Here is a 22,300-nt window from a genome sequence, read left to right as displayed (position 1 = left end):
TAGCTAAGGAAATAGGCTTGAAGTACTGATTGGTCTACTTCATGTGTCAATGTTTATATGTTATGTTCTAATCTGAGGATCATACAGGTGTTCTTCTTAATGAGCAGTAGGTTCTATCTACCTTGTTACTCTGCAGTTGATTAATTCTTTGTCACTATATGATCATTTTCTTGTCTTGCTTTTGAAGAGGAAAAATGGATGTTGTGCAAGACTTTTGCATTTGGACATTACGGTTCTGAATGTGTTTTATTGCAGCTCCTAAGCCTTGAAAACAGCTTTGTAACACCTTCCAGACTAAAACATGTTCACTTTTTTTCAGAGGGTTTCAATAATATCTTTAGATTGTGATATACAGTACCTGTAAAATCAGCATGCTGACAGCTTCACTTCAGTTTTAAGAGCCAATGTTTGCCAGGTTTGTATGGAACAGGACTAGCATAAATCAGGTCTTACTGCTAAACAGAATAATGAAACAGCCCATCCTAATCATCCTTTAATCGGGTTGAGTTAACTTGGAGCACTAACTTTTTACTCCCGAATTCAGCACGTGTGAATACGTTATACACGAAACAAATGACATATTTTTTTTAAATTGTGTTTTCTTTTACCCTCAGATTTTCCTCTACTCAATACTGTAGGCTGACCATGTCAGTAACAATTTCATCATATCCTGTACAGGTGACAATTCTCCTACTACTGTAAGCCATAAAAATGTGATTAAATTCAGAGTCAAAATTAATAATGTACACTGTGAGAGAGTCACAGCAAATAGTTTTTCATAATACTTTGTAAAATTGATGAACAGATATTAACATGACTCCGTACAACGTGAATACTAACCACTAGCTGACTAACTAATAACCACTAACCCGCCATTTTGCTTACTTATGTGTTTTTCGAGTGCCTTTCTCTGAAATATTGCCTCGGACGTTATACATGCATTTCGCCTGTCTGACAAAAAAGAGTGGGTGCTGAACGTGTCGCGCGCGCTGTGCCCACAGAGTCGCCCATCTGTGCTGCGCGTCCTTGTGGTGCCGGTCTGTCGCTCGCGCGTGCCCGTGGCGTGCCTCTCTACCAGCTCCCCCTCCCTCCCCGGTCACCTTCTGATGAGGTCTCTTCTCTCCGCCTCTTCACAGCTAATGCTGGGGGTTTTGTGTCAGTTTCAAGCCGGAGAGGAAGAGAGTTTAGACCAAAGGGGGAGAAATAACAAGAAGCACAGTAACAACAAACAAAAGGAAACAACGGCGCAGCACATAGGCGGGCACAGGCAGGCGCGCACGGAGGCGAGGAGAGGAGACCGCGGGGCAGCGCAGTTCAGAAACCCATGGGAGGGTGTGTGGGAAGTCACCATGATTCCTCGGGCAGTTTAAACGAAAATTCAGACGGGACTGGAGGTAAGAAAGCCCACTATTCGCGCAAACGGAGATGACGAGAATTGTAGACGAAGCAAGTTTTCCATTAGAACGCTGCATACAGCATGCACGGGCCTCTTTATTTAGAAGCGCACACGCGTGACTCCTCTTTGTTTCTCGGCTCGTTGTTCCGCTCGCAGCGTGACGTTTTTTTTGCTTGTGGGACTTCGTGCTTTGGGCTCGCGGTTCGATAAACGCGTGCGTCGCTCAGCATCTCTACGGAGAAATAACGGGAGGATGAGTATGTGGCAGCAGCAGCCCTCGCAGCGTCTTCCTGCTGTCAATTTAGTCTGCTTGACGTTTCTTTCCTTCCCTCATGTTTAGAGAAGGTAACGGTCAATTTCGCAAGCTGCATACACTCTGTAACTCAGTTGACTATTAGAGCACGTTTTGTTTCCTCATAGACATCAAATGAACGTCTATTGTTACCGAGCCACAGATGTTTCCTAAGTGCACATGTGTGGTCAGACTAGTTCACAAGTCTCAGGGCAGATTGCTTTTTCACTAAGCTCTTACTGAGCATTAGTAGAAATGGCCCCGGTGGGCTTGTACTGTATTTTATAAAGACAGGGCCAGAGTGAGATAAAGAATTGAAGCTGCTATGAGTCATTCGTTATTTACTGGCTTAAACATAAGCTTTATTACTTCCCGAAAATCAAGTTTATAAAGTTTTAGGCCTTTTTGCTTTGGCCAAGTGATGTTTGATGACCCTTGCATTGTTGCTTCAACCTGTCAAACCTAAGTGTAAAACAAGAGCAACAATAAATTATGTAGCACTTTTGCATAAAATGCTCCTTGGCACAGAGGGCCTTTTAAAGATGTTGCCCTTTTCTTTCCATAACTGGTGCACTGGCAGGTTACTAAAACTTTCTGGTGTATACTTTGGACTGAAAAAAAAACATGAAATAGGTAAAGATTAAGGAATTTCATGGTTTTTCAGTCTAAAGCATAAACCTGACAGGTTTAGTTATATAATATACTGGCATGATTTCAGTCTTGTTTGTCCAGACAACTTTGTCAAAAAACGCTGTTGGACAGGATTTCTTCTATAATGTTCCCAGGACCAGAAAATGTTAGTAAATGAATTTGGGGACAGTAGGTCTATCACTAGAAAAAGCAGACAATATTAAATAAGTCAGAGTTGTGTATTTAATTAATTTGTTTAGAATTCAAAATGAATCAAAGTATTATGAGCTGCATTAAATTTGAGTTGACAAACACCAAAATAGTTATCTGCATTTTAAGATTATATATGATGTGAGGCTCTTTAGATATTTAACATGCATGCGGAAGGACATCTTTATGTAACATAGTCATTTGACATATTAAAGCAGACAGTCAACCAAGTAAATTCATGTAAAGTTACAAGGTTGGTCCTTAAATGTTATTCAGTACCTAGTTTGAAATGAAATGGTGACAAATCCATAATATTTTCAGTTTCTTTTTGGGAACTTCTGCTTGGTTCTTCCGATGGACATTAAACCCTTGGAATGTGCTGTATTTTAGTAGCTTGAAACATTTGTTTCTTTGTTTTTGACTTTGTGTACTATTTGAAATGACAGCAGAAAGTTCTACTAACTAGAGTTTTGTAAGGCAGCATATTACATAACAATACTTTGTTGGTACAGTATCTTGATGGCTGTCTTTCTCTTTAGGCTCATTCCTTTCCTGCAGGCATCTCCTGGTTTCTTGGCGAAAACCTTCTGAGAATCTTAGTTGATTATTTCATTTTTCCCATTTCTTATTTTGGTAATCCTTTTTTTTCCTTTTTGTGTACTAGAGTAACTACATTTTTAAAGTTTTAATTCTTAATTTTGTTTGTGTTATTTTCCCTTATTTATTTATAGCCCTGCATGTCATGTGTCTGTACTTGTACCTGCACTATCCCTGAATCATCTTGTATTGGTCATCACCAAACTATAATACTAGCCACTCCCTTGAGGCTAAATATTAATGTATTTTCAATAGTGACAATGCAGTTTATCGATTAGGGCTGTCAGGTTACATTTTAATTAAAACCTATCTAATTTGAAGGCTTAAATGGACAAGTGAAAGTGTAAAAAATGTTATTTGCATTACTGAGGACACAGTACAGTTTTTTTTTCCAGATCTTGTTTTTGCACATTACTTCAGGCTCAAACTCAAAGACTTCTCATCATTAGAGAAACATTTCCTGAAAACATACCACTTCTTAACGTCTTTTGATTCAGTTTTTGCATCTGCACTTGCTTTCTTGGCTGGCAAATGACTGGCTTTTCTTTTGCTTTTTTCATGACTTTAAAATCACCATTTTTAAGAGTGTTATTTCAAAACCACCAGTGGTCATTTTGGCAGCAATGGCCAATATACAATTTTATGCCATTCTAGTTATGGCTTCTTCAGTGACAGGAGGATTTCTAACAGTTTGAATTAAGTACCATTAAGTAACATTTGTGTTATTAGCCATTACCTACATTTTTGATGTGTAACTGAAAAAGATGATTCAAGTCAAGAGTAATGAATTTGTGCAATAACCGAAAAGAACAAAAAATAAAAACAAAACTCTAGTACGTTTAGCCCAGCATGTTATTTCTTGACTGCCTTTTCCCTCTTGTAGCACTGAACTGGTGTCCCAGGCTCCACTACTGTAAATTGTGAATTCCATTACTGTAAATTGGGTCCTGCTTAGACCCTGTCAGCTCTTCACTGGTGCATTTTTTATGGACTGTTAGTTTTCATCTAGTAATGGAACTAACTGTGGCATAGGACATTTTTTTCCTAAGGTTGTACTTTCCTGATAATCACTCAAACACTTTTTATGTAAATTTAGAATTTTCGTAAGTTGTTTTGTGCAAGGTTGCCCTCTAAATAAGTAATGATGAGGTGCACTAAATGGTCAATACATTAGGGCATTTAGTATATTTTGTTTGTTTTATTTGTGAAACATATAAAGACTCTGAGTACCATACTTTTAGAAATGGCCATTGTCTTGACATCTTTTGACTAATTTGACAGTCCTAATATAAAGTCCTTTTTAGTGAATTATCCAAGCCAAAAACGTAATGAACAGGTGTACAGGGTGGTCCAGATCTAATTATGCAGATCCAGATCGTCTGGCTGACTTTGATTTATGCAGGAACCATTCCAGTTCGGCGCGAAACCCATTCTTCATGCCTTCCGTTTGCATACTTCTCGATGGTCCGGGATTTTTCGGGTGATATTCTATGTAATAAACTTAATAAGTTATAGCATAATGAAAATTGCATAATTAGATCTGGACCACCCTATACAAGTATATTTTCCTGGGCCTTGATGTTCAAAGTTTTTATTTAAATGATGTTCACACAAGAAATCTTTATGTTTGCCTTCCCAGTTGCATCCAAGAAGTAGAGACAGGACATGTTACCTACTTAAACAGAAATTCTAAAAATGTCTGCATCACTTGAAAAAACATTTTTTGTTAAAAAAAAATAGCAGTTTGATAGTACATTTAAATTGGTACTTAATACAAAGAAAAATTCTATACCTGCGGAAATCTTTTACTGAATTATTATCTGATGTTTCTTATTAAAAGATGTATGGCACTGGGGAGAAAGGAATTTCTGGAATGATTTGTGTGGGTTTTCAAAGCGACTATATCCTTCCTAATTTAGTGAAGTTAAGTTCTGCATGTAATGGATGTCTGTCATCATTTGAAATGATTTCCAGCTACTTTCAGGATTGTCTTATAACACAAACTGAATTGACTATGTCATCCCCAATGTTTATGTTGGTAGGCATCATAGTTTTGAATGAATTTCTAGTCTATACTTTTTCTACAGAAGTGATTGTATTTTTAATAGGTGTTTATGGGAATGTTTTACACACTACAAATATAATACTCCTTTCACATACTGTATTTAGGTACAAGTAGTAACCAGCTCATATTAGGTGACTCTCATGTATCTCAGATGAACCTCTTTCACAGTCCTTTTCAGTTTCTACAGGCGTTACATTTTTGTTTGTATGATTCACTCAATGTATGCTTTTAAACTATGCTGCACTTTCCTATTGTAAGGATTCTTGTTAAATGTTCCCTCTTAACCTTCTTACATATTCATTGCCATGAAACCACAGAATGGACCTACATATTTTGTTCCAGCAACACTATACGCTTGCTGCATGTAGTTTCAAATTATGTGGCCAGTTCTGGGCCAGTTAGTCTAATGTAGGATAAGGAGAAAGCAGGGTACCTGAAATTGAATGTTAATTCTTTATGTTAATCTGTAACATAGTGTTCAAGTCATTTTAGTCTCTTTTTGACTACATAATCACTCCCCATTTTATATGTCTTTGTATGAAGGGTAACATCTTCAGCTTAACATCATGATAACGAAACTTTCAAGATTTTGTTTTTTTTAAACCACACAGGTATGAGACAACATTCAGACTGTTTAAGTTTCCAAAGATTCCTGGAACACACTGTAAAGTTCTTTGCATAGTCACAGAAATATTGAAAGTTTCTTGACCCACCTGTTGGAATATATAAGACAATTACATTACAACATTGAGATACAATTGGTTACAATTGGAGCACAAGTGCTTGAAGTAACTTGCTCAGGGTCACACGGTGCCAGTGACGGGATTTGAACCTACTACCTCAGGGTTTGAAGTCCAAAGCCTTAACTGCTGTGCCACACATTTAGTGAAGCAGCTAAGGATGAGTTTGTGTTATGGATAAATTATTGGTGACATCCACTTTGAATTCTAAACAACAAAATGAAAAATAATTTTTAATACTGTTATTTTGAAGTTGAAAGTGTTCCAGACTACAGTTAGTTCCATGGCTAGATGAAAACTATTTGTCCAAAAAAGACTTTTATTAATGCCAATTTTGCCTCATTACGGCATTAGTTCAGAGATCAAAGTACTGTAAATGTTTGTATCTGGTTTGAGAGCATGATTACTTACTAGATTGTTTCTCCAATTTCACACTGATTCAAAGATACGCTTTTGTGTTGTACGTGGGTGAAGGTGATTTTATTAGGTATTCGACATAATGTACACTAGTAAAAGAACAGGAACACTGCACAAAAGTGCACAAACAAGCCTGTTTGCAGGATGCTACCTTAGAAAATTCACATGGACTTGAATTATTAATTCTGTTTACTTCAAGATTGGATGTATCTATATTTATACCCTCACCACTGCTCTTGGTGTTGGGGAGGGCCTGTGGATTACTGGGTGGGTAATTGACATTGCTGGATGGTTCAATGCCCAATTTTGATGGTAGGGGAAACACTTAACTCCCATGAGCCTGTGAAATGGCGACATTGGTAGCTACACTGTGGGGGTGGGGTATTACCTCTTTCAAAAAGAAAATTCAGTCCCTGCTTCTTAGATAAGTTTTTGTGGCACTTACTACTAGGATTTACATCTGTGCTAACTGTACATTTCCTGGGTAGACATAAAAGATGACAGTAGTTGATGGTGCCCAAACCAGATTAATGGTTTTAGAATTATACTGGCTAAAAGCACTTCAAAAGCTTACTTTATATGTCTGTAATATTATTTTTAATAACCCCCTGCTCGCTTTGCTCGCCCACCCCCGTGTTTCGTTTACCGGATATACAATTTAAAGAGATTGTTATTTTCATGGGAATTGTTACATATGCATTATTTTCACTTTTACTTGTCCTTTATTTCCGGCCTCGGGTGTGGTTACATCTCTTTCTCGCAGGACGTATAACGCTGCTTGCATTGTGAAAGGAGGGCATCTGCTGTTGCACTGCCCATCGATCATTTTAAAGCCGTACAGCCAATGTCCTTTTTGCCACTTCGTGTCTCTGCTGCTTGCGTTGTGAAGAGGGGTGTTAGGTTGGCTGAATGCACGCAGGGAGAAGTGGTCGGATCATCTGCTGCGAGCTGCTTGTTTTGCTTGTCATTGTTTTAAGAGCTGGAAGCAAGTGTCTCTCGCGGGACTTCAGATTGTCTTCTGAGAAGATCACGTCCCGTCTCCCTAGTCTGCCTCCCCAAGATTTTATAATAGAGAGATATGTAAAATTAAAAATTCCAGATATAATAATACATAATGTGAGATCAATTTTTTTCCACGCAAGTTATAGACTGTACTCTTCTTAATTCCTGATGCACAGGACATAATAAGTTTGCATCTTTGTTGTATTTTTGTTTTAATGATTCTTTATTTGTGTTTCTGATTAAAATCAAAATCACGCATGTGTTTATATTCCTGTAATTAGTTAGTACAATATGTGGTACAGGTGGGTTAGAAGTGGGCAGAGCAGTATGTTAATTGCTGTGTTTGTGCCCCTTTTAAAATAAAATTATTAGACTTTTTTTAATTGTTGCATCTTAAACTGAGGCAGTTTTGCTCTTACGAGTTTCCCTCTTTCTTTGTTCCAAGCGGAATTGTGATAGAGTCAAGCTTCCCTCACTGTAAGCATCAAGGAACCCTTGAGTGCTTTTCATGTTGTTTAAGCACTTTAATTTTCTTTTTGTATCGTTAAAGTGACTGTATTCAAAAACTCTGCATATTTCTTCCTTATTAAGAAAGCTTTCAGGTTGTGTTTCAGGAGGCTATTAAGGACAAGTATATTAAGCGATTTCTCACACGGGTTTAGTTTCTAATATGTAATTTTGGCTGTGGTTCCCATTCCTACAGTTTACCAACTTTTGTGTAATGTTTACTTTTCACACAACCGTGTGTTTTTGGTCCTATATTAAATAAAAACATTTCACATTTAGGAACTATGTATTCTTTCTTCTTATTAATAATGGAGTGGTAAATATTGTAAGTGTAGCCCTCTTTTACGTAGCTCACTTGCTGTTTGCAGTAGTAAGAGATGAGCACACACATGTGTAAACTAAATACTGGTGTGCATAAATAGATCTTATCTAGTTTAACAAAGTTGTCTCCAGACCGTTACTGAAATTTCTCTTAACTTTATTATTACCTTTTTAACAAGTAATTAGGAGGCTGAAGGGTTTAAGAATAGAAAAAAAAAGCAGAATCCAAAAGCAGCTCACTAACTGGTCTCTTCCTGCTGCCCTCAAGCCAGCAAGTGAGAGAGCAAGAATGACAAAAGAGAAAGGTGTCTTAGTAAAAAAAATTGGAGAATGCCTTCTGCATGCACATTTGAAACCCAATCTTCCAACGTTTAAGCATCGACTACCTAAATGAACATAAATAATTGAATAACTGGCTGAGTCTTCCAGTGTTCAGCACAACATGTGTAAAAGAATGAGTCTCAACACACTGAAAAAGGTTTGGGGCAGCCACTTGTATATTGTTCCTGGCTGCAAAAGGTTTAAAGCCAACACAAGGATGTTGTTTGGTTGAGTTCCTAGAATAAACTGAACTAGTTTGGCAAGATGAAGATTTTATAGGCTGTAAACCGGAAGTGATGTCATTTGACTGGAAAAGGAAGTGACGTTAGTCTGAGTGCCGGAACAGAAAGTGACTTCGGTCTGGGTCCCGGAACAGGAAGTGACGTTAAATCAGGCAGGTTTTCACATATTTGGTCTGCAGGGATAACAGAACTAGGTTTAGAGCACCCCACCAACCCCTGGTCTGGCAGGTAATCGCCTCCACTTGGTCCGTTTAGCTTGCTCCTAGTTGCACGTGTGTGACACATGCAAAAACAGAATGAAAACTAAATCTGCCAATTCTGAGTTGCTGTAGTTTGCCATTAAGTTCATAGTTCTGTGCAAACATTTAGATGTTTCTGATTTTTTTATACTAAATGTTTACTAAGTTTCTTGGATTTTAATATCTGAAATATTGAAAATTGAAGAAAACCTGGAACAGGAACTTATTTTTGCATTATATGTCTTAATGGGCAAGTATGCAGATGGTAGAAGAGCTGTAGTAACACCATGGTAAACTTTGAGTAAGCTTGTCACAGAGTGCTAAGCAAAGGGATCTGGTGAATCTTGAGAAGGGATACCTGAGTAGTAAATAATATTTTGTAGTACAGATACTACAGTATATAGTAAACTAGCAAAGTAGTGTGTTAAAAAAGTTTTGAAAAAGAAAAGGAAACATTTTAAAAATAACGTAACATGATTTATCAATGTAATTGTTTTGTCACTGTTATGAGTGTTCCTGTCATCAAGGATTTGATTATCATTATTTCTTTTAATCATGTTTGTATTTTGAGGACGTGTTGTGTTCAAGTTACATTCCGTGTTTGTCAACCATTGTAAAGATAACAGGTTTCATTCATCGAAGTGTTAATTACCCAAATCGCTACTCGTGTATCTAAGACATGCATTCCTGGTATTAACTTGTCGATTTGCCTGCAAATATTTAGCGGCAGCGTGTCTATGAACTTGTGGAATTGCCTGTGAGTATTTAGTGGCAGCATCTCTATTAACTTGTGGATTTGCCTACGAGTATTTAGCGACAGAGTCTCTATGAAGTTTTGGATTTGGCTGCGAGTATTTAGCAACAGCATGTGTATTAACTTGTGGATTTTTCTGCGAGTATTTGGTGGTAGCGTCACGAAGTTGTTTCCATCTAGCTGCATCAGAAAATGTACCACGATGTCTGACACGCCTCCTTTTTACTGTTTTCTCACAGCTTGGATTGCTGCTGTCATAATCGATTTGAGTTTCATGGTTTGTTTCAATTACGTTAGTATTTGCAGGACTTGTGTTGGTGTGACATTCGGCATCTGTCAAGCGTTGTAAGCATACAACCAGCTTCATCGATAACTTCGCATCCAGCTTTTGAGAGTTGAAACATTCATAAACATCAAAGTGTCCACTACTCAGATCGTCACCTGTGAATCTAAGATGTTTAAAAGGCATTGGCGGTTCTCCAAAGGTGTAAAATATTTGGACATTTCGGTACACTTGAAAGCGACAACCAAACAATTCAGCAGCAGCCATCAACTCACATGCAGAAGCATAGGTGAAAAGCTTAAGCATTTAAGCCCTTATAAGCTTAATAAACAAACAATAAAACAGCGAAGAAGCCATGGATTAAATAAAAAGGCTGCAGTTATCAGCACAATAAAGCAGCGGAGAAGCCGTGGATTAAATAAAGGCTGCAGTTATCAGCAAGGAGACATGAATACCGTGGTGAAGCAAGGAAGGGAATGAAGAGACCAGAGCAACAGACGGCCTTATATGGACAGGCAGCCAGTTACGTGGGAGGCGTGGGGACGGGGGATGCAATATAGGCAGGCAGCCAACTGCGTGGGAGGTGTGGGGATGGGGGACAATACTCAGCTGCAGGCTGTGGACGTATATATGTATGTAAGTAGGATTCAGTTATGACTGTTACGCGTAGAATTTTGAAATTAAACCTGCTTAACTTTTGTAAGTAACCTGTAAGGAATGAGCCTGTCAAATTTCAGCCATCTACCTACATGGGAAGTTGGAGAATTAGTGATGAGTGAGTCTTTGCCTTTTATTAGTATAGATTTATTCATATATAGGAGTTATATTTCAGTTGTTATTTATCTTTATTTATTCAGCCAAAATATTTTTTTAATTGATAATTCCTTTTAGTGTTTATTATGTAACCTGTTCATTTTATTTAATTGTGCTTATTATTATTAAAAACTAATCGATAAAGTTCCATTTTCTGTTTTTTTAATTACCCAGATTAGAACTGTGCACAGCAGTAATAATAAACATAACTGTTAAGCAATTGATTTAAATATACAGTGGAACCTCAGTTCACGAACATCTCTGAACATGTACAAATCGGGTTACGACCAAAAAGTTCGCCAAACTTTTGCATCTGTCCATGACCCCACACACGGTTGACGAATAAGACAGTTTCCCTTCCGGTTTGTACACGCCAATGATTTCTGCACGTGTTCAGTCTCTCCCTGTACTGTACATTGTTCTCAGTGCATCATGCAGAGAGACTCTCCCTCAAAACTGTCCACAGCTCCCGTCAAAAAGACCAGTTTTAATAAATAATCACCGCATTTGCGGCTTAGTGAGGGGGCGTCGTGGTGTGTGGCCGAAGCGGTTCCTAAGGAGTTCATGATGTAGGCGTTTCACACCTAAGTGCACAGGTGAGAAGAGGTCCGCATCCGTAATTGTTCCCAGGAGCTGCTGATTGCCATGACTACCACACCTCTTCATAAATAGAAGCGCGAGTTGACTAAAGGGAAAAAGAAGAGAACAGGAACGAATGGGAGGTTGCAGGAGAAGGCAGGAAGCAGGAGGAGAAAGCCGGTGCAGCAGAGAGAGAGCGAGCGAGTGTTTGTGTCAGTGTTGTTCAGTGTTTTTACATTTAGTTTACTATTATACAGTGCATTCTATGGTATAATTAACTTTTTTTGTGTTTAAAAATCTTTAAAGAAAAAATATTTACGTACAGTTTGTGCGGTCTGGAATTGATTAATTGTATTTACTTACAATCCTATGGGCGAAATTACTTTGGGTCACACGTATTCGAGATTCCACTGTATTAGGTATTAACCAACAAAAAAATGTAATTGTAAACACCATCATAGAATGGAAATAATCATGTGTCCAGAATAGTGACATTTTCAAGGTTCTCCTCCACTCCATCTCTAGAGTTGCCCCCTCTTCTAAATCATTTTATCTTTAAGATTCCACAAATATTCCCATTTCCTATTTAATCCATTTTGTTTACCATGCATATTCATTACATGATTTTTATCTCTTGAGTTTTTATTCTTACATTTTACCTACTAGTTAGTCCCACATTTCTGCGCTAGACTCACTACCATCTTGTATATTTTCCTTTAAACATTGCATCTGTATTTTGGTCAAAGAGTTCTCTGATACATTTTCTACAATTTTTCTCTCCTGCTCCAAGTCTCTGCCTAATTTCTTCCTCAATGCCGCTGTTCCTTTGAATTACTAAATCTGTTCACCAGAAACACTCCACTTCATCTAAATCTACTGCACATGGCTTCATTCTTCCATTTGTACACTCTGCACATTAGTTGCAGAACATGTATTGAGTTTTTGAACGACTTTTCTTCATCCCTTGTCCCTCTAGAGCACAAGTAGGTAATGTCAGTCCTGGGTTGGAACGAAAACCTGTAGCCACTGCAGCCCTCCAGGACCAACATTGCTTACCAGAGTATCTCTTTGCTTTTCTTAATTCTGTTTCCACTTCCTTCCTTACTTTTTTGCATGATTGCAAAAAAAAAAAAAATGATTGCGGAGGTTCTTTCTTTACTTCCATGCTGACCTCACCCAAGAATAGTGTAAATAATAATAGGGAGTTTTCTGAACTTTTAATCGCACTCTTATCTCAAAGCTCTTCCTTTGCTTCTCCACATATGACTTCTGCTGTCACTTCAGCACCCATATGTTTTTTTTTTTTTATTAATCTTATTTACTACTCGGGTATCCCTTCTCAACATTCACCAGATCCCTTTGCTTAGCACTCTGTGACAAGCTTACTCAAAGTTTACCATGCTGTTACTACAGCTCTTCTACCATCTGCATACTTGCCCATTAAGACATATAATGCAAAAATAAGTTCCTGTTCCAGGTTTTCTTCAATTTTCAGTATTTCTTGTTATCTATTTTTGAATTATTTTTCCCATCTCTTAAGGGTATGTGGTAGTGGCTTAATATCCTTATTTTTTACAGTTGAGAATATCTTCTTTTTCTTTGTATATTGGTATTTCCATTCTGTGCTCATCTTTTAAGATGTCTTAAATATCTTAGTAAATACAGTACGTACATCCTGTCACCAAACAACTACAGCACTTCCACTACGACTTCTCCAGCTGCTTTCACATGCTTCACTGTGAAATCACTATTTTACTGTTTTGACTTCTGTAGGTGTGTGCCATTCTACAGGACCTCCTGTAGGTTCCCACTGTCTGTTGGGTTTCTGGTATTTTCTTCATTCAGTAATTGCCATTCAGAACTATTCATTTTTATTTTTGATTATTTTCATATTCCCTGTATCGTTTGCCTGCCAATCTCTCTCCACTTTAGTTTTGTAGGTTTTTCATTCTCCCTTTATCATTTAATTGTTCATACCATGGATCTATAGCCTTTTACATTTTATTTTTGCCACTTTATTTGTAGTTCCTCTTGTCTTATTATATTCTTTGTTATATTTATTTAACTTAATATTCCTCTAATTTACAGCATTTACTGTCTCTTTATTCCAGCACCAAGTTTATTTTCCTTTCTTCTGCTTACCTGATGCTCTTCCACGTTTCATTTTGTCGACATCCCATTGTCTTTTTTATCTATCTAGTATACCAACCCATCAAATTATCCCGAGTCATTTCCTTTGTTTCAGCCAAACTGTTTTCCATTTCTTTTTCTGGACACCTTTCTGATTTTATTTTCCACCCTCTGAACTTATTAGGTCTTCTCTCAACCTTTTCCAAGATTTCACCATTTTTAACTTTACTCTATGTTGTGATACTAGGAACAGTTGTACAGTTTTTCATCTCTAATTTTGACTTTTTTGTTATGATATAGTCAAATGTATAGCGTTCTTCCTCAATAATTGTTTATTCCAAACACTTGGCTTTTTCTCTTTTCAAGTTGTGTATTTAAAGTTTGCCGCCTTGTAAATTCAATGTTGTTTTTACCTTCTCATAAATTTCTCCTAAACCATACACTTCTTCCCAACCTGAATTTCTGCCTTGAACATGACCATTCAGGTATCTTACTCTTCCTTTTTATATTCTTCATCATCACTTTTATAATTTCTCAAAACTCTTCCTTCTCCTGTACATTTGGGGTGCATATCTGCTTTATTTTTTGTAAACATATTCCAACGATATCCATCATTTTCACTAGTTCTTGATTTCTTTTCACCAAATTAAAAAAAAAAGTGTTGCTTTTAAATATAGCATCATCTTCTCTTCTATCATTCTATTAAGGCTTAACTTCTTTAGCAATGTCAGCACTTAGCAGAACTTTCCATAAGGTTTGGGTGAGGACTCCAAATGTTGTCATTGATTTAGGATTTTTTTAACTGTAGTTTTATATTGTGAGTTTAGTCTTTGTCCAAAAGGCAGACCTAGCAAGGCAGCAAGTGGTATGAATTGAGAGTTTTCCTTCTCCTGCCTCTTGCCTAATATAAGGCTTTTCACAACTGGCAATGAGGAACTCGAGTATATTGCTGAGTAATGGGTCAGAGAGCTTGTGCTGCTGATGCCTCTTTGCCATATCATGTCTACAAGCTGGATGTCACCTTCCTTGAGCCATAGGAGATTTTAGACATTTCTGCAGATTTTAAGGAGGTTATTTTAATTAGTTGCTAATTCTTAAACATTATTAAATATTTTAAAGTGGCATACAGAACTAGGTTATTATACACAAAAGATATATTTGTTTATTTCAGAAATGCATTTCAGAAACACTTGGCATAACTGTACAGAATATTATTTTGCCGTCTCAGTTTTTACAAGGTAGATGAACAACCACAACTGAACTAATTATGAAAAGCTTTACTGTCTTTGGATACATTTTATTCTTTGACTCTGGTTCATTTCATTAGCGTTGGTTATGTTTACTGTTTCTCTGAAAGTGCACATAAAATATGCAGACATGCTGTTTACTTGATTTTTCTAAACATATTTAAAAAATGTTGCTAAATCCTGCTTAATATAAAAAACCTATAAATTAAAATGTTTGTCCTGTGTATGGGATTGTATTGTTAATTTTATTTTTCTTTTGATACTAGACTTTTTACTGTGAAAGTTAAAATAGAGCTTAGAGAAATGTAATTTATATTTTGGCAGTGTTTTCACAGTAATGATTTGCCTTACCATCAGTATATAAGAATGGGGTGACTCAGGAGAGGAAAGATGTCACGGGTTAGAAATAGCTTACTGCTGTGTGCGTGTTTGAAAGTTTTTGTAGGCAGAAAGTTATATCATAATGTTTTAATATATTAAAACCTGTTTCTGTTTTACTTGTTTTTTTATTCCTGACATTTATCCTTTCAAAATATGTTTAAAAATTTAATGCATCTTACTTGTTTTACTAATGAATATAGAATATGAGAGATTGGGATACAACTACATTGTCATATATTTTATATTTTGCCAAATAGCCCATTGGTTTTTTTGGATCTCACTGTCTTCAAAGTGAGAGTAAACACTGGATGGAAAAACACCTTAACATAGTACATCTCCAAACACACACACATGCACGCACACACATACTTACCCTAACAGGCTAATTTTGAGTCTGCTGTCTAGTTAACATATTTTAGATGTCAGAGGTAGGTGGAATATGTGGAGAAAACCCATGAAGACACACACAGTTAACGATCTGGTTGGGAATAAATCTTAGGTCCTTAGAATTTAATTAGACTCCAGTGCTAATCACTATGCCAACTTACCAATGTGGAAGTAATCAAAGAAAAGCATCATAAAAAGCTCTTGCCAAATATTTGTGTTAACTTTCATTATTGTTGGTGCATAATATCAAATTTGTTTTTATTTTATAGTGTAACACTTCAGTTTTAAACTAGCTTTATCACAGCATCAGCAGGCTGTGCTAACCATATTAAAATCTCTTCACATTTTAAACTGTTCTTAAACTCCATTTCTCTAAATTTTGTACCTTGTTGATTCACTACAAGTTAGTGATTACTACTGTTTGACTAATATTTCTTTGTCGTTTTATCAAAATTAATTTTGAATTTTATATTGCTGCTTCTTTGGATATGTAGTGAAGAAATCTAGCTCTTACTCCCTAAGCATAATTTTTTGCAAATATATATATATACAGTATATTTAAGATACTAGGTTTCATACTGTCCAAGAGTAACAATCTTAAAAAGTGACTACATCTGCAAAGTACTCATTCCGTGTGCTGTACTGAGTAGCATCAGTGTTTCGGACTTCCTTCTTGTGTGTATGTCTATTGTATGTGCATACAGTTTTCTTGTCTGACAACTCTAAAGCTTTAATTAAAGTCAACCCAAAAATACAAGAGTAAGGCTCAACCCATATTGTCCTCAAATGGTTTTAACTAATTGTGGGAAGCCATCTTAATTCTTGAATCCATCTGCCTTTTTTTCCAGTCTATGAGTTACCAAAATTATAGCCTATCCTTTCTGCAACTGTGGCAAGAAAGAAGATCCGATAGACAAAATGCAAGTCATCCCCGGGGCACATTTTATTTTAATGAGCCAATTCTGCCTCTGTTCCACCATCAGTATATAACTTACTGTAATAATGTGTGTTTAGGCTGTTGGAGGAATTCTGTAAAAGGACAGAAAAAAAAAAAATAAAGTTCACACACATAGGACCCCAACTGGTAATAATTTTTCTTCTTTATGAAATATATGCTGTAATATTAGAGATTCCATTTTTTTACATTTTCAGAATTAATTTTGTTGTCATATTAAGTCTTCCTTAAATTAACACATTCATATTCATATTGTACCATTATGTATTTTTCTAAGCCAAATTATAGAAGTGTATATTTTGGCCATAAATCACTATCATTGTATAACTGCAAATTCTAATAGTTTTGACTGTATAAATTTACTTTTCTTAAAAGCAAAAGTACAGCTTCATTCTCACTGGATGCTCCTCTTGCTGCTGCCAAACGAAACACTCGGCTTCTTCCCGTCCTCCCTTTCTATTTGCATTGACTCACCAGTCCATTTGAGTTACATAGCACTTTGGATAATTCCCTTAAAGGGGTAGGTTCACTTAATCACACACTCTTTACATATAATAACATACAGAAAAACGTTATATGTAAGCCACTAATACACCAACCAAGAATCAGATTTCCCATTTTATGTTGCAGATTGGCATGTTTAATGGTAAGATGGTTTTTATGTTTAAATGTTATAGCACAGTTTCCACTAATTTTTACCATACCGTTAAAAAGGTTTTCTCAAAATGTAAGCAGAATTTCATCCAGTATACGAGATCAACCAGTATATCACCCACCACTCCGAGATCATTAACAGAAGTGTGGAATATAAGCTACATTCAGTTTATGCTGCTATCTTTGCTTCTGCAATTCAGTTTCTTAAGTGGTTATGTTCTGCCATGGCTTGTAACAATAGACAAGACTATTTTTCTTAAACGATGCCTAGTTTTTGCCTCTTACATTCAGTGTTGTTATTTCACATAGGTTACATAGATGCATGCCGAGTAGCAGCGTAGTGAAGTGCTCCCATAAGAGTTTCATTGTAGTTTCTTCAAATAATAAATCTGAACTGATTAAACTAAATGGTTTAAATACTGTACATTTTTAACACATTCTTGAAAGAGCCAAGCCACCTGTGCAGCGAAATGACATCTCTATGCTATTACTCAGCCTGTGCTAAAATATATGTATTAAACTTAATAAACTCCATCGTGATTAAACTAAATTTATGCCAATAATGACTTACCAAGTTGTTGTTATTTGATAGCATGCTACACTTGTGATAAATATTTTGCTCTAGACCACTGAAGCAGATGCATACTTTTTCATTCCAGTAGCAGCAGGTAATAGTGAAAGAATACATGTGATTGTGAGATCGTTTTCAGTTATTTTTGTCTAGTTGTCTACAGAACAAAGGCAGCAATTCTCTTAAGGAAGTCAATATTCAATGTTAAAGCACTCGGAGATGACTTTCTGAGGTGAATCAATGCTCCTGTCTCTGAAAAGTTGCCATGGAGGAAGAGAAGCAGCAAAGTGAAGTGTATGGCCCTCCTTTTGTCTCCTTTTTTGCCATTGTTTTGTAATATGTGTGTGTAATCTCAACACAGGGATTAATAACTCAATAATATTTTTGGCTTCAAAAATGAATATACACTAAAACCTCAATTATCCATCACTCGGTTAATCGTCAGTCTCCATTAACTGCCGGGACCAAAAAAAAAAATTGCATATGGCAGCGCCTACCTATTACTGTACTGCTACTGCTGTGCATACGCTGTGAACTTTGCAAATTGGAGCAACTTTTCCTTGTGCTAGCACGCAGTGTTCTTCCCCAGCACCACAGTGTCAGTTACATACTTTCAGATTTAATAGTGTTTTATAACTTTTCTCTTTTGTTAGAAGTGTGATTTTGGAATTGTCACAAAAGTTGAAATTATTAAACATTTACGAAATGGCGCAAGTGTTTCAACTATTGCTTCAATTTACAGAGTAGGAAGAACAGTGAACGATATAAATCGTGATGCCGACAAAATTGAAAAATGTATCAGAAATGGAAACCACTGCGGTAATGTTATTTTGTATTAATGTTAAAGTTCTTCTGTATTGTAATTTTCTTTCTAAATTCTGATAAATTATATTTTGTTAAAATATTATGAAATGCAGGCAGCTTGTGATGCGCTCTACCGGAGCAGAAAGAATGGAATGACTGCTCTAAATGATGGGATTGGGTGAAGAGCTTATGTTCTGTAAGGAGTGGACACTCCTATTAAGAGATGAGTAACAGGAGAAGTTAGGTGAAGTTTTGAGTAGGGAGTCTAGAGACAATAAATAAGCAGGAATGTTTGCGATATAGAATAAAAAAGAATGTAAGTGGCAAGTGATAAACTGATTCGTATGGAAAGCTTTCTTTTATTGTTCTGGAGGTGTGCTCCGTAACCCAGATAACACATATAAGACAGGGCACTGTTTATTGTGAAACAAAGACTCCAAGTAAAACATCATATGAATTAATGAATTATTAATACTATAATTTGTTAATATAGTTTTGTAAATATGACTATTCGCTAAACTAATTTACTGTATATTATTTTTAAAGTAGCTGTTCTGTTATCCATTTTTTCTCTAATCTGTCACAGCCTCCGGCCTGACGTCTGACAGATAATCAAGGTTTTACTGTATGTGGTAAGTTTTCAGGATTCTTTTTCACATTGGAACCCTGGAACCCATTACCTTCATTATAAAATGCCATTAAAGGCTAGTTATTTTTAAAAATATATAAAATATGCTTCACTTGAGAACACAATTACATGTGGTAAAGTAATTTAAATCATGTTTGTGAAGAAGCAATTTTGACTTGAAAAAATATCAAATTTTAACACCAAGGAAACTTTTAAAGTTGTTTGTTATTTAAATAATATCTTCACAAGACTGACCATTTGGTCTGGTAAGCCTCTTTACTGTAGGATTATTAAAGATTTGTCATTTACAGTCAATTTCAGGCAATCTGAGAAATAAGAGATAAATGTTTGCAGTTTCGATAAAGAGTGTGAGTCAGAACATGCAGTACATTTTACACTTAAATAAATGTGTTTATTTTTAACAACTTGATTTTGAATTACGTATTCCCATGTCTAGACATGAAGAGTACTGCAGTCCTTGTGTTTTTGCGGTAGGTACAGGAGCTAATCTGTAATTTGTGCAGATGCACAATACAGTTACAGTCTTCATTATCTGTTATTTTTGTTTTTCTGTGAAATAACATAAAAGTCTAGCAAAACATAAAGGTTTCTTACTGCAGTCTCTTGATTACAAGTGTTAAGTAAAAGAAAGTGGTTGAACAAGTTGTGACCTTTAATAACATGTAACTAAACTGCTCAAAAAAATTAAAGGAACACTTTGAAAACACATCAGATCTCAATGGGAAAAAGAAATCCTCCTGGATATCTATACTGATATAGACTGGGTAATGTGTTAGGAACAAAAGGATGCCACATCGTTTGATGGAAATGAAAATGATCAACCTACAGAGCCCTGAATTCAAAGACGCCCCAAAAATCAGAGTGAAAAAATTATGTGGCAGGCTAGTCCATTTTGCCAAAATTTAATTGCAGCAACTCAAAATTGTACGCAGCACTTTGTATGGCCCCTGTGTTCTTGTATACATGCCTGACAACATCGGTGCATGCTTCTAATGAGATGACAGATGGTGTTGTGGGGGATCTCCTCCCAGATCTGGACCAGGGCATCACTGAGCTCCTGGACAGTCTGAGGTGCAACCTGGTGGCATTGGATGGACCAAAACATAATGTCCCAGAGGTGTTCTATTGGATTTAGGTCAGGAAAGTGTGGTGGCCAGTCAATTGTATCAATTCCTTCATCCTCCAGGGACTGCCTACATACTCTCACCACATGAGGCCAGGATTTGTCGTGCACCAGGAGCCACTGTACCAGCATAGGGTCTGACAATGGGTCCAAGGATTTCATCCTGATACCTAATGGCAGCCAAGGTGCCTTTGTCAAGCCTGTAGCGGTCTGTGTGACCCTCCATGGATATGCCTCCCTAGACAACCATTAACCCACTACCAAACTGCTCATGCTGAATGATGTTACAGGCAGCATAATGTTCTCCATGGCTTCTCCAGACCCTTTCACTTCTGTCACGTGCTCAGGGTGAATCTGCTCTCATCTGTAAAAAGCACAGGGCACCAGTGGTGCATCTGCCAATTCTAGTATTCTATGGCGAATGCCAATCGAGCTGCATGCTGCTGGGCAGTGAGCTCAGGGCCCATTAGAGGACATGGGGCCCTTGGGTCACCCTCATGAAGTCTTTCTGGTTGTTTGGTCAGAGACATTCACACCAGTGGCCTGCTGGAGGTCATTTTGTAGGGCTCTGGCAGTGCTCATCCTGTTCCTCCTTGCCCAAAGGAGCAGATACTGGTCCTGCTGATGGGTTATGGACCTTTTATGGCCCTCTTCAGCTCTCCTAGAGTAACTGCTTGTCTCCTAGAATCTCCTCCATGCCCTTGAGACTGTGCAGGGAGACACAGCAAACCTTCTGGCAATGACACGTATTGATGTGCCATCCTGGAGAAGTTGGACTACCTGTGCAACCTCTGTAAGGTTCAGGTATCGCCTCATGCTACCAGTAGTGACACTGACTGTAGCCAAATGCAAAACTAGTGAAGAAACAGTCAGCTGCATATTGGCACTGATGCCCCGATTTGATTCCAATTCACAATGCCCTGATTAAATTCAATATTGATTTTATCTTAGTATGCACTGATATATTTGAAGTGGTTGTTTTTTTTTTTTTTTACATAACCATGTATAGAGAACATTAATATAATGTTATAAATTTCAGTAATGCTTTATTTAAAGGGTGTCTACATAATTCCTTAATATAACATGCATAAGCATTTAAGAAGAAGTACTTGATTAGTAATTACCAGTTAACTTTGGTATTTGGAAGATGTAGAACAAAATATCATTTCTCTTTAAGAAAGAAAAAAACTGAACACTGCACTCTTTCAAAATTCACCATAATTTAATTAACATGTATTGCCACATTAGAGTCTGCACATGTTATGGGGGGCTCCTTGTTTTAATACAACATAATGGCATCTACCTTATAAAACATCATCTTCTGAATATTATTATAAAATAATCAGACCTTGCTCCTTAAATAATAAATGTTATTCAGTAACCTATTCATGTGTTTTGAATCATAAATGTTATTCAATAACCTATTCACGTGTTGTGAATCATGTAGACACCCTTCAACTAAACTGTTAGTCAAATTTATTCTCCTGTTGGACATTTAAAATAATCTTGAATTAATCACAATTAAAGATACAGTGGGAAAACTTGTGCTTTTCTGTAATTCTACAATTTACAAATATCTTCAGTTGCTCACATGTAGCAGTCACATTAATCAGTCTTGAAACAGTTCCTCCTCAAACAAAAAAGAAGCATTTTAAAATGAGGATCAAGTGCTGATACTTCTTGACAGCGGCGTTGGATGAATGGAACATAAAAGAAAAAGTACTGGCCATTGTGTCTGACAGCTGTGCTGATATGATCTGTGTGGTACAGCTTATGGAGCTACTTCACATCGGCTGATTTTTGTATATGGTTACTTGGTATTATAGGCTGCTGTGAAAATTCCAACATTGGCCTGCTTGCTTGGCCAGGTGAGGCATGTTGCAAACATTTTCCACTGTAGCAGGCTACCCATGCACTTAAAGAAAAGTAGCGTTTATTGGACTTGCCAACACACAAACTTGTGATTAATGCAGTCATGCGATGGATCAGTG

At 36.7% G+C, this 22,300-nt stretch overlaps 1 protein-coding gene across 13 annotated transcripts in view; it reads left to right on the top strand.

Moving 5' to 3' along the window:
* Positions 1-1,044: 1,044 nt before the first annotated feature.
* The window catches only part of ubtd2 (ubiquitin domain containing 2), a 160,488-nt gene continuing 139,232 nt past the window's right edge, over positions 1,045-22,300 (top strand). For 10 of the 13 annotated variants that reach the window (XR_005636146.1, XR_005636145.1, XR_005636148.1 and 7 more), the window contains exon 1: positions 1,051-1,394. Coding sequence is in view for 1 of the 13 variants with exons in the window: in XM_039774228.1 (XP_039630162.1) it covers positions 1,325-1,394 (70 nt within the window). In the remaining 12 variants the exon portion in view is untranslated. Of the gene's footprint in view, positions 1,395-22,300 lie in introns of all 13 variants that reach the window. The other 3 variants (XR_005636149.1, XR_005636147.1, XM_039774228.1) reach the window with 2 other exon arrangements.

Source organism: Polypterus senegalus, chromosome 13, assembly GCF_016835505.1.
Source record: "Polypterus senegalus isolate Bchr_013 chromosome 13, ASM1683550v1, whole genome shotgun sequence".
In the NCBI taxonomy this organism is placed as follows: Eukaryota; Metazoa; Chordata; class Cladistia; order Polypteriformes; family Polypteridae; genus Polypterus; species Polypterus senegalus.
Note: the sequence above shows the minus strand (reverse complement) of the source record. Positions and strands in the feature narration are given on the sequence as shown.